Here is a 12,736-nt window from a genome sequence, read left to right on the forward strand (position 1 = left end):
TTTAGATTCCACATATAAATGCAATCATGCGGTATTTATTTTTCTCTGACTTATTTCACTTAGCACAATACCCTCTAGTTCCATCCATATTGTACACTTGTAAATGGCAAGATGTCATCCTTTTTTTAATGGCTGAGTTATATTCCGTTGTATATATACACTGCATCTTCTTTATCCATTTGTCTCTCAGTGGGCACTTGGGTTGCTTTCACATCTTGGCTATTATAAATAATGCTGCAATAAACATAGGGGCACATACATCTTTTTGAATTAGTGTTTTTATTTTCTTTAAATACCCAATAGTGTAATTAGTGGATCATGTTGTATTTCTATTTTTAACTTTTTAAGGACCCTACAAAATTTAAATACCTGTTTTTAAAATTTAGAATCTTGGCTTATTATAGTTGGCAAAATGAAAAATCTGTACCATTCTCTCCACTAGTAGAGAGACATAATATTTTATAGTTTATCAATCAGATTTTTATTTTGTTTTTTTCTCCAGAAAGCCATGCCACCTGTGCTCATAATCTTCACAACTGGTTTAAAACTGCATTCTTAATTTTTATTTCTAACCTGGTGTTCTTTTTCTTCCATTGGCATCAAGCCCTGATTATGTTGCACAGTCACTGTTTTTGTTCCCAAGGCTTACCACAAGGTCTGACATAAAAAATACATGATCAATAAGTATTTATTTATTATGTTGCAGAGTGCATTATTATATTTGCCCTTACTGCTTTCTAGTTTATATTCCACATGTTTTTAAATTTCCACATAGGTATTGATGTCAAGCTTCTTGTTTATTGTTTTTAATTCTCACTTTGCCTCCTCGATCTCTAGTAATTTTTTTTTTTCTTTAAGACTCTGGAGTCTATTTTTTAATCCAAACCTTTGCTAAATATGTTTAATTGCTTTTCATTTTTAAACTATACTGATGAAAAAACTACAAAATAAAATTAGAAATTTGCAGTGCTTTCTTAGGGTAATTGACTATATCCATCTAATGCTGATGAATTTGTATGTGTTTCAGTTAAAACAACTTGGTCACAGTGTGGATAAAGTGGAGTTTATTGTGATGGGTGGAACGTTTATGGCCCTTCCAGAAGAATACAGAGATTATTTTATTCGAAATTTACACGATGCCTTATCAGGACATACCTCCAACAATATTTACGAGGCAGTCAAGTAAGAAATCCTTATTTTACCATATTCTGCAGAGTGGTTGTCAGTTTATCCCCTGAGCCGCAGCCTGTGAGAATTCCTTTTGTTCTACATCTACATTCCTAGTTCTTTTTTTTTCGGGGGGGGGGGGGGGTGGATTTTATTTTTATTTGCATATTTTGGATGGGTTATAATTAAATATATTTTCTAGTTTTATTGAGATAGAATTGACATACGGTGTGGTAAAAGTTGATGGTGTACAGCATAATGACTTACATATACATTGTGAAATGGTTACCACAGTTACTTTCACATCCATCACAATCACATCCATCGTCCTATACATTCCTAGTTCTCATAGTTACTTTTTTGTGGGAAAGGATTATTTTCATTGAAATAGTTAATAGTTTTTTCTTAATAAGTGAGTGTGGTTTGTTGACATTTGTATTCTCTGAGAAAGAGTGATTCATTAAATCACTAAAGGTTTTTTTCAACCTTAGCCTGGTCTAAAGTACAGGAGTAGTTTTGATTTGACCAGTTGAGTTTTCAGCCTCCTCAAAAAGAACACTAGGAGTACACTTTGTCTGAAACATTTAGCTGCCATACAATCAAAACAAGTTATTTTTTAATAGCTATTAATAACTACTAAAATTTCTGTTTATGAATGAGATCACTTTTTCATTCTAATTGGCAAAACAAAATTATGCATTCTTTTGATACGTTGTATCTCCGTTTTTAGCAAAAAGAATACTAAGGTTTCATATACAGTATTTCAGAAGTTTCAGGAAAGCCTAGTTACCATATACTGTTCCCTCTTATTTATCAAATGTTTATGGAGGGCCCACTAGGGGCTATGCACTGCTTTAGGCACTAGGAACAGCATGGTGAAACAAGATAGGTATTGTCCTTGCCCTTGTGTTTATTTCTACTAGTTCAACAAACATGAAGTGCAATGGTGGAGATAGATTACTGTGATAGAGATTAAGACTTTTCTCCAGACGAAGTGGTAATGTTTAAGCTGAGACCCAAAGTATATGAGGAGGAATCAGGCTAAAAGCAGAAAAAAATATGACAGAAGCACTGAAATGGGGAAGATTTTCGGGTCTTCTAGGAACAGAGAGGAGGCCAATGTGACTAGATTCCAGTGAACAAAAGAGAATGTCTTAAGGTGAGCTTAAAGAGTTAAGTCTGGGCCAGAGAATAGAATGCTTTTGAGGAGCTAAAGTTTTATTTGAAATGCAGTAGGAAGTAGATGAATGGTTTTAAGCAGGAGAGTGACACATTTCAGGTTGATAAGCAGGTCATTCTGTCTATTGTCTGGCTAATGGATTAGCGGAGTACAAGAGTGAAAGTGAGGAGCCAGATGAAAAGACTGTTAAACCCATCATAGCTTACTTCAGGGTGGTGGCAGTGATGATGGAGAAGAGAGGATGGATTAGAGTTCTGTTTTGTTGTTGCAAATGCCAGGACTTTGAATTGGGTTGAGGGTAAGAAAGGAAGGAATCAAAGAAGACACTTAGCTTTTGGTTGTAGGAAATGGTTAATGGGTAACGCCGCCATATCCTGAGATGGAAAAGACATGGAAGAACAGGTTTATGGGAGAAAATCAAGAGTTTTACTTTGGATACATTAAACTTGAAATGCCTAGGAAATGTTCAAGTGGAGATGTCAGGTAGGCTGTACAAGAGACATCCAGGCTGGCAATGCAATATTGGGATTATCAGTCCACAGATGGCATTTATAGCCATGCAAGTGGATAAGATCACCTAATGTGGGAGAGTTGCTGGTTTCCGAGGTATATTATGTGAAAAAGCAATTTTTAGAGCAATTCTTACAGTATGGATCCATCATATTTGTGTATATCCACATAAATGAAATTGCATAGAAAATATGAAAGGGGGGTGAGAGTGATGATTATTATAGGCATGAGTTCGAGCTGAGGAGGAAAGGACATAGGAGAATGGTGGTAAAGGAGCACATTTATGGTTGGGCTGGGCATTGTGATAAGCATTTATTTAAAACTCACAGTAAATATTTGAGTTCGGTATTTAAATTATCCCTGTTTTTGGGGCGCCTGGGTGGCTCAGTCGGTTGAGCATCCGACTTCGGCTCAGGTCATGATCTCAACGGTCCGTGAGTTCAAGCCCCGTGTCGGGCTCTGTGCTGACAGCTCAGAGCCTGGAGCCTGTTTCGGATTCTGTGTCTCCCTCTCTCTCTGACCCTCCCCCGTTCATGCTCTGTCTCTCTCTGTCTCAAAAATAAATAAATGTTAAAAAAAAAAAAAAAAGCTTTAAAAAAAATAATAAATTATCCCTGTTTTTACAGGTGAGGCAGTCAAGGCACAGAGAGATTAAGCAACTTGCCAAAGTTACAAAGGTAGTTAGTTGGTGGTGGGAGTCGGGCTGTGAAACCCAGGCGGCTTTGCTTTAAGAGCCTGAACTTTGCTATAATGCAAGAAACTATGCTACGTGTAAAAGTGTGTGAAAATGTGTGTCTGTGCGTGTACGAGCACGTGTGTGTGTACACCACCAGAGCTTCAAAATATTGGAAAAAATATCTCTCTGGATTTTTTTTTTTTTTTTTTTTGCACTCTTCTTCCTGCCTTCAGGCTTTTCTCTGACTTCTCTTTTATATTGGGGAGAGAGGGTCATATAGCTAATTACAGAGTTGTTTCAAATAGTGCCCCTCTTAGAGAATTTTTTGTAAGGTGATAAGTAGAACCAAAGTTTGAATGAATCTAAGGATGGTTTTCATTACACCGTAATTAAAATGGTTTGTGATACACAGTAGCGGTAAGTAAATGTCCGAATGCATTTTGTGTGAATGGTCAATCTATAGGTCAAATACTGACAGCTAATGGCTTAGGTAGGGCTTAGAATAGGGACATCTTTTGTGTCCTTCCTACTTTCCCTGTTGAGACCTTTGGCTATCAAGTGTATCTCGAGGGACCTGTATAAAGAGTCCAGCAGCTGGGAGAGTGTGTGTGAGCAACCTACTTTGTTTGATTGCCTCTAGAGAATGTGGTAGGTTAATTGTATGTCCACAAATCTAGGTTTTTAACAACAACTGGCTGGTGTGATCTCTTCCTCCTACATGGGCTTTAGTAGCAAGATAAGATGGTGACCATACTTTTTTTTTTTTTAAGTTTATTTATATTTGAGAGAAAGAGAGCAAATGGGGAGGAGCAGAGAGAGAGAGAAAGAGAAAGAATCCCAAGCAGTCTCCGCACTTCAAACTCACGAACAATGAGATCATGACCTGAGCTGAAATCAAGAGTCAGGGGCTTAACTGACTAAGCCACCCAGGCACCCCTAACCATGTTTTTACTGCTCATTCAAAATCTTGATTATTCATGAATATTAAGTCATGCTTAGTAAAACGCTGAAGTGTTTGAAACTTTAGAGGAATAATGATGTAACCCAACCCATTCTTCGTAATAATACCGAAAATCAAATGATAGCTTAGTGTAAAATGCAGTTTGAGAGAAAACAACTTTCATTAGTTCAAAGCCCCATGACACTGAAATGGCAACAGTACCTCAGAGTTACTAAAATTCATTTAACTCTGAGAATTCCCTGGTGAGGTAATCTACAAGACCATTGACTTTTTGTACCCACGCTTATATATCATATACTCTTTTCTCAGTGCAGCTGTTATTGTGTTGAAGACCTTGCTTACTTTTTTAAATGTTTATTTGTTTTTGAGAGAGAAAGTGTGTGCGTATGCAAGCAGGGGAGGGGCAGAGGGAGAGAGGGAAACGAAGAATCCAAAGCAGGCTCCACACTGCCAGTGCAGAGCCCAGTCTGGGGCTTGAACTCAACAAATCATGAGATCAGCCTGAGCCGATCACAGCTTAACCGATTGACCCACCCAGGCACCCTGAAAACCTTGCTTAGTAAGTGGAATTGAATATACATATCTTGGACTTGCCCCACCCTCCCAGCCCCCATAAAAGTTTGCCACAAAGCTTTTCACAGTGTATAGTTTGGGTCCCCTGGGTCAGGTGAGCTAGGCTAACTGGAGATCTGCCTAATGAATTTTTAGGATATAGCTAGTTTGACATTTTTATCAATTGAAAGTTAAAAATTTTTGCTTAAAAAAAAAAAAAAAAATTTTGCTTATTCTTGGTGTAAAGTTTTAGTTTTATTTTTACAGAAATGTTCTAGTGTCTTTTGTAAGTTGTCTGTTGTTGGGGTAAAAATAGAGTTTACGTTACAACTATCCAGCTTCAGATCATGATATGTTTGTAGAAAAAGCCAAAAAGCCTGTTGGAAAAGAAAGCCCCTTTCTGTAATGGACTAGGCAAGGCCAGCATTGTTTTGTTTCTGTTCTTGAATTTACCTCAAGAGGGCAACAAACACTTTACTTTCAGATGAAAATTTATATATGATTTGAGCCTTCATTGCAACAGATCTCATGAATGACTCTTGGGAAACAATAAAAGTCCAATCTGGGAGCCTTAAAACCATCCATAAATGTTACACTGAATCATGCCAACCCACACTTGACATGTTTTGCTCTTTTCTCCTGGTCTCTATACTTTTATGAGATAATCTGAAAAAAAGCTGATTTGTGGCATCTTGTTTGCTTTGTTAAGGTAAATTTTTACTACTAACGCCCTACAATGAAGGTGGTATTTTGTTTTTTAGGGAAATGTTGTTATATAGTTCAAAGAAATAGTAATCTGGTTTGTACTATAGAACTAGAGACGTAGCAAACCATTTTCAAATGTTAACATTTTGTGAAATAAAGAACAGCCCAGAGATACTATGTTTTGTACATAATATGTTTTCTTCACATTTTTGGAGGTGATCTTTAACTTGCCGTTCTTTATATTATCTTTCACTGAGGGTATTTGTGAAGACTGTTTGGGTCACCCAGTGTGGCTGACCTTTTTCAGATGTAAAGTAACGAACTTCATTTTTATTTTAGTGTTAGTTGATATTAGTTGTTTGTACTTGCTGACTACACAGATGTAATACTTTCATTAGTGTATCAGAGGTTTTTATTTAAAAGACTAATTTTAAATTAGGTTAAAAATTACATAGTGACAGATGAGTCAATGTTTAAGGTTACAGTATTCGGTCAAATTAGAGGTTATTAGCTCGTGTTAGCCTCCTTTGCTATCCTATGTCTAATCCAATCAAAGTTTAGACCATGTTTAAACCTGATTATTTTACTTTTTACTTAAAAGATTAAAAGTTAAGGTAAGGAAAAGCCCCCAAAAGTGAACCTGGTTATTATTTACAGCAAGTTAGTAGCAAAAAGTATGCTATATCCTTGCAAATAGAAAAATTGAAAAGCTGAGTGAAATAGAGTTCAAGGATAAAGCAGGTATAGGGTTTCTGTGAAGGCGCATTAAATCAAGCAAAGTGATAATCACTCATTTCTATCAGCTAGACTGAGACTTCAGTTGTCTTCAGAAAGCAACAATTACTGGTGACTATTGTCCTCTAAAAATCATAGCTCTGGAGATGAAAAGGACCGGCAGTGGGATCTGAGTCACCCATTCACCGGAATGCAAATAAATATTGCCAAATAACTCAGAGTAACCTTTTAAAATAGTTTTATTCCTCTTTAATCAGTCCTGCCCAGAAGCAGTTTTATGTTCAATCTTTAATGCTCCTTGGCTGTTTTCAAAAGATGCTATTTCGAAGGGCAGTTACCCATCAAGGAGTGGGTGAGTCATACCTTCTCCCAGTGGAATTTTTAATTCATTTCCGTTCCTTCCTTTTTTGCCCCTCATCAATGACTTTAAATCCTCCAGCTGTGTCCTTATGTGTCTTGGAAAAAAGCTAGAGAGCTAGAGCGCTAGCTTACTGCTGGATACTAGGCCTAGAAGACAGTTTCATAGACTTGCAGAAGTTAGGAAGAAAGCAAAAGCAAATCTCCTAAGGCTTGCAAGTGACTATTTTCTGCCTTGGTGCCCTGGGCATTATTTCTGGCAGGTTTCAGACTTGCATTTCTGGGCTTTGGCTCTAATACTCCCCACCCCTTACTTTATATATTTACTGCCTTTACTCTCTCTCTTGGTCAACCAGATTTTCATGGATGGTGACCAGAATCCTTAACATTGGCAGTCCGACCTAAAATAATCTCAGTCATCTATGATGCTGTTTTTCTTCCAACATTTTATATGAAGCAAATAAAAATTGAAGGAACTTGTCAGGTACTACATACTTGTCACCTGGATTCTACAGTACTTGCTTTATCACATACTTATCCAACTATTCATTTCTGTACCCTTCCATGGATCCCTCTTTTTTTAAGCATTTCGAAGTCAGTTGTACACTTCAGTACACTTCTTTCCAAATATGTCATCGTGTACATCATTAACTAGTTCATTTGTTGCTATCTTTTGAAGCAAAATTACATACAATGAAATGCAAAGATCTTAAGTGTACCATTTGACAAGTTCTAATAAATGCATATACCTGTGCATCAAAACTCTGTTAAGATATAGAACATCCCAGAAGGTTCCTTCATTCCTCTTCCCATTAAATCCTCACCTGTACCTCCCACAGGCAATCATTATTCCTTTTTTCCCTTCCATATTAACCATATAGTATATACTCTTCTGTGTACCTCTTCTGTCACTGAGCATAATATTTTGAGATTCATCAATGTTGTTGGGTATTTCTTTGTTACCTTGTAGTGCTGAGTAGTATTCCACTGTATGCATAGACCACAGTTTATCCATTCTATTGATGGACACTGGGCTGTTTCTAGTTTGTGGTTATTACAATAAAACTTCAGTGAACATACTCATACAAGTTTTACTATGAATATAGTATTTATTTCTGTTAGGTAATAGCTAGAAGTAGAATTGCTACATCATATGTTTAATTTTTTAAGAAACTGCCAGACATTGTTCCAAAGTGGTTGTAAATTTGTACTCCCACCAGTGATGTATGAGCATTTGGTTGTTCCACATCCTCACCAACATATGGTGTTGTCAGTCTTTTTAATTTTAGCCGTTCTAGTAGGTGTGTAATGGTATCTCATTGTGGCTTTAATTTACATTTTCTTGATGACTAATGATGATGAGCACTTTATTATATGCTTGTGTTTTCTGTATATATTTCCTTTGTGAACTATTAAACTCTTTTGTCCATTTTTTGTTGGGCTGTTTAAATTCTGGATACCAGTCCTTTGTTGGATCTGTATTTGACAAATATGAAAACCCAGTCTGTGGTTTGAGTATTCATTATATTAAGGACAACTTTAAGCAGAAGTTTTTATTTTGATTAGGTCTAATTTAGCAATTTTTTTATTTAATAGCTATTGTTTTCTGTATTGTTTTTGTTAAACTTGTGCTTACTCCCAAGAAGATACATGACAAGATTCTCTCCTGTGTTTTCTTCTACCTGCAGTTACAGTTTTTTTTTTGTATTTAGCTTGCCTATGTAGACTTGTGGTCTATCTTGAATTAATTTTTATATATACTGTGAGGTAGGATTTGTGGTTTCTTTTTTCCTCTTGTAGGTAGATACTGTTTCAATATTGCTTGTTTAAAAACTTCCCTTTCCTATGTGGATTATATTGGTGGCTTTGTCAAAAATTGATTGACTATACATGTGGAACTGGGCTCTGTTCTGTCCCACTAATCTATTTCTCAGTTATTATGCCAGTAACACACTGTCTTGATTATTGTAGCTTTATAGTATATCTTGAAGTCAGGTACTGTGAGTCTTTTTTGTCATTGTTTTTCAAGATTGTCTTGTATATTCTATTTCCTTTGCATCTCTACGATGTAAAGTTTAGAATCAGCTTGTCAACTTCTGCTAAAAAGTGTGAGAAAATTGGGATTGTATTAAAACTATAGAACAGTTTGGAGAAAATTGACAACAATATTGAGTCTTCTGATCCATGAACATCGTCTGTCTCTTTGTTTATTTAAGTCTTCTTTAATTTCTCATAGAAATCTTCAATGTAGAGATGTTGTTAGCCTTTTGTTAAATTTATGTCAAAATAGTTTTGTGTTTATTGATGCTACAGAAATTGAACTTCTTAAAAATTTCATTTTCAAATTGTTTTACAGATAGTGTAAAATATGTAATTGATTTTTGTACGTTACATTGTATCCTGTTACCTTACTAATTTCACTATGTAGTTCTAAAAGTTGTGTTTGTAAATCTGCTAGGATTTTCTTCATAAACAATCACTTAATTTACAAATAAAGTGAGCTTTAATTTTTCTTTTTGGATTTTCATGCTTTTCTTTTTCTTGCCTTATTGTAATGGCTAGGACATTAGTACAGTGTTAAATAGAAGTGGTGAGAGTAAGCTTCTTTGTCTTATTCCCAGTAATACAGGTGAAACATTTAATATTGCAGTATTAACTGCAATGTTACTTGAGGGGTTTTTTTATAGATACCTTTATTGAAGAAGTTTGCTGAGAGGTTGTATCATTAATTCAATTGTCTAATGATTTCTCTGTATCTATTCAAATGATCACATAATTTTCCTTCTTTATTCTGATCATGTAGATTACTTTTTTTTTTTTAATATTAAACTAACCTTGCATTCCTAGGATAAACCTGTTTGGTCATAATGTGTTATCCTTTTTATATATCATTTTACTAATACATTGGAAAGGATTTTGTGTGTATGTTCATGAGAGATGGTGGTCTGTTGTTTCCTGTTTTATAATTTCTTTGTTAGGTTTTGGTATTAGTGTTATTATGCCAGCCCCATAAAACATGTTAGGAAGTGTTCCCTCCTCTGTTTTCTTTTTTGTTTGTTTGTTTATTTTTGAGATAGAGAGAGACAGAGCACAAGCAGGGGAGGAGCAGAGAGAGAGGGAAACACAGAATCCAAAGCAGGCTCCAGGCTGAGCTGTTAGCCCAGAGCCCAATGCAGAGTTCAAACTTTTAACCCATGACCTGAGCCAAGCCATATGCTTACCTGACTGAGCCACCCAGGTGTCCCTCCTCCTCTGTTTTCTAAATGTTCATATAAAATGAATGTTAATCCTTCCATAAGTGTTTGCTAGAACTGACCAGTAAAATTATCCAGGGCTGTGTTTTCTTTATGGGAGAATTTTGGATGATTGATTCAATTCCTTTAATAGATAAAGAAAGATATTCAGATTTTCTGTTTCATCTGTGTCCATTTTGGTAAGTTGTATTTTTCAAGGAATTTGTCTACCTCATCCTAGTTGTCAAACTATTTGGTATTAAGTTGTTCATAATATTCCCTTTTATGCTTTTAATGTCTATATAATGTTAGTGATCACCCTTCTTTCAATCCTGGTTCTGATCATCTGTGTTTTCTCTTTTTTTCTTGATTAATCTAGTTAGAGGTTTATCAATTTTGTTATTCTTTTCAAAGAACTGACTTTTGATTTTATGTCCTCTATTTCATTGATTTCTGCTTTACTTTTTTTTTTTTTATTGTCTTCTACTTTCTTTGGGTTTACTTTATGGTTCTTTTTCTATGACTTAGTAAGGTATAGAGGCTTGGCCTTCATTATAGACCTTTTTTCTTTTCTAATGTAAGTATTCAATGCTTTAAGTTTTCCTCTATGCATTATTATGACAGAATCCCACAAACCTTGGTATGTTGTATTTTAATTATTATTCCATTCAAAATATTTTTTTAAGACCTTTATATTTTTTGACCTACGAGTTATATAGAAATGGGTTCTTTAATTTCCAAATTACCAAAAGCGAGTCTTTCTTGATATCTTGTTGTCAATTTCTAATTTAATGCCATTTGGATCAGAGAGAGCCTATTCTATATAATTTAATTTTTTTAAGTTTTTTTTGTTTGTTTTTTTTTAATTTTTTTTAACATTTATTTATTTTTGAGACACAGAGAGAGCATGGACAGGGGAGGGTCAGACAAAGAGGGAGACACAGAATCTGAAACAGGCTCCAGGCTCTGAACTGTCAGCATAGAGCCCGACGCGGGGCTCGAACCCACGGACCACGAGATCATGACCTGAGCTGAAGTCGGATGCTTAACTGACTGAGCCACCCAGGTGCCCCTGTTTTGTTTTTTTTTTTTTAATTGAGACTCATTTTGTGGCCCCGGCATATATGGTTTCACTTGGTGAACATACTATGTATATTTGAAAGAATATGTATTCTTTCAATGGTTCAATGTAATATTCTATAAATATCAGTTACACTGGTTCAATGTAATGTTCTATAAATATCAGTTAAATTCAGGTGATTGATACTGTTACTTTTTTCTGTTATATCGGTTGCTAAGAGAGAGTGATATTAAAATTTCAAATCAGGATTGAAGAATTCTCTATTTCTCCTTTCAGTTTTGTTAATTTTTATTTCATTTATTTTGAGACTCTATTAGGTGCATACATATTTATGATTTCTGTGTTTTTCCTTATGTATGAGCTTTTACTCATTATGAAATGTTTTTATCCCTGAAGTTTCCTTTAGTTGATGTTAATTTATTACAGTCTTCATGTGTTTACTGTTTTCCCTATGTATTACTTTTTCCATCCATTTTCTTTCCACCCATATGTGCCTTTATATTGAAAGTGGGTTTCTTCTAGACAGCAGTCTATAGTAGTTGAGTCTTGGTTTTCACTCATTTTTATATTGTCTTTTAACTGGAGGGTAATCTGTTAACATTTACTGTAATTATTGGTGTGAGTATATTTGCATCTACTACTTTAATCATCCCCTCACTTTGGTTTTCAGTAGCCAAAAATAATAGTTTTAGTGAATACTGTTATTGTCTAATTCTGTATAATGCACTTTTTCCCTGTTTCCTTTAATAGGGAATGTTTTCTTAAGAGACACATTGTGCCTATATCTAGCACAATGTCTTAGGGATAGAAAGTACTAAGTAAACATTATTAAATAACCATAGTGTAAAGAACTGTGCATGAAGAATCAGGAGACTTAGGTTCCAGACTTATTTCTGTTATTATCTTAGGTTATTACCTAATTTAAGCCACTTATGTATTCTGTGTTTTAGTTTCCTCATCTATAAAAATGAGGAGGTGGGACTATATTATCTCTAAAATTACTTCTTTCTCTGACATTCTGTGGTTTGAAGAATTTTATTGGAATGAGAATGTTTATCTAAAAGATGTGTTTGCAAGTTATTTTTCATATAGCAGTCATTTTCTGACAATGACAACTTTTCTATAATGCATTTATGAATATAGTCCTTAAATTTGAATGTGAATGTAATGTTAAAAGAATGTGTAATAACTGTGATTTTTGTCTATTAATAATGCTTTGCTGTTAGTTCTTAACTGTCTGATAGCATTCTTGTCAGCTGTCGCAAGAAACAGAACCCACAATGTTATGAGTTGTTTATACCTTAAACTTTGTCAACTAACATGATAGGGATCAAGGGTCCCTGATTAGTTCCTAAAACACAAAGTCATCAGGTTAGTTTTTCATAAGTTGTACTCATTTAAAAATCAAAATTCTGTTTGTTTCCTTGGTGTGTGTTGGGTAGAACCTTACTGTTTTATCGGTCATTTGACATAACAATCAATATCTAGGAAGCAAACTTGACCACTGTCTCAACAAAAAAAAAAAAAAAAAGGAAAAAAATATTATTTTTAAATCATCAAACACCCAAATCAGTCATTC

General features: G+C 34.9%; 1 protein-coding gene across 1 annotated transcript in view; it reads left to right on the top strand.

Moving 5' to 3' along the window:
- The window catches only part of ELP3 (elongator acetyltransferase complex subunit 3), a 98,683-nt gene that overhangs the window by 26,987 nt on the left and 58,960 nt on the right, over window positions 1-12,736 (top strand). Inside the window, exon 7 of the mRNA XM_007097111.3 lies at window positions 1,028-1,182. Coding sequence (XP_007097173.1) covers window positions 1,028-1,182 — 155 coding nt within the window. The remainder of the gene's footprint in view (window positions 1-1,027; window positions 1,183-12,736) is intronic.

Source organism: Panthera tigris, chromosome B1, assembly GCF_018350195.1.
Source record: "Panthera tigris isolate Pti1 chromosome B1, P.tigris_Pti1_mat1.1, whole genome shotgun sequence".
NCBI lineage: Eukaryota > Metazoa > Chordata > Mammalia > Carnivora > Felidae > Panthera > Panthera tigris.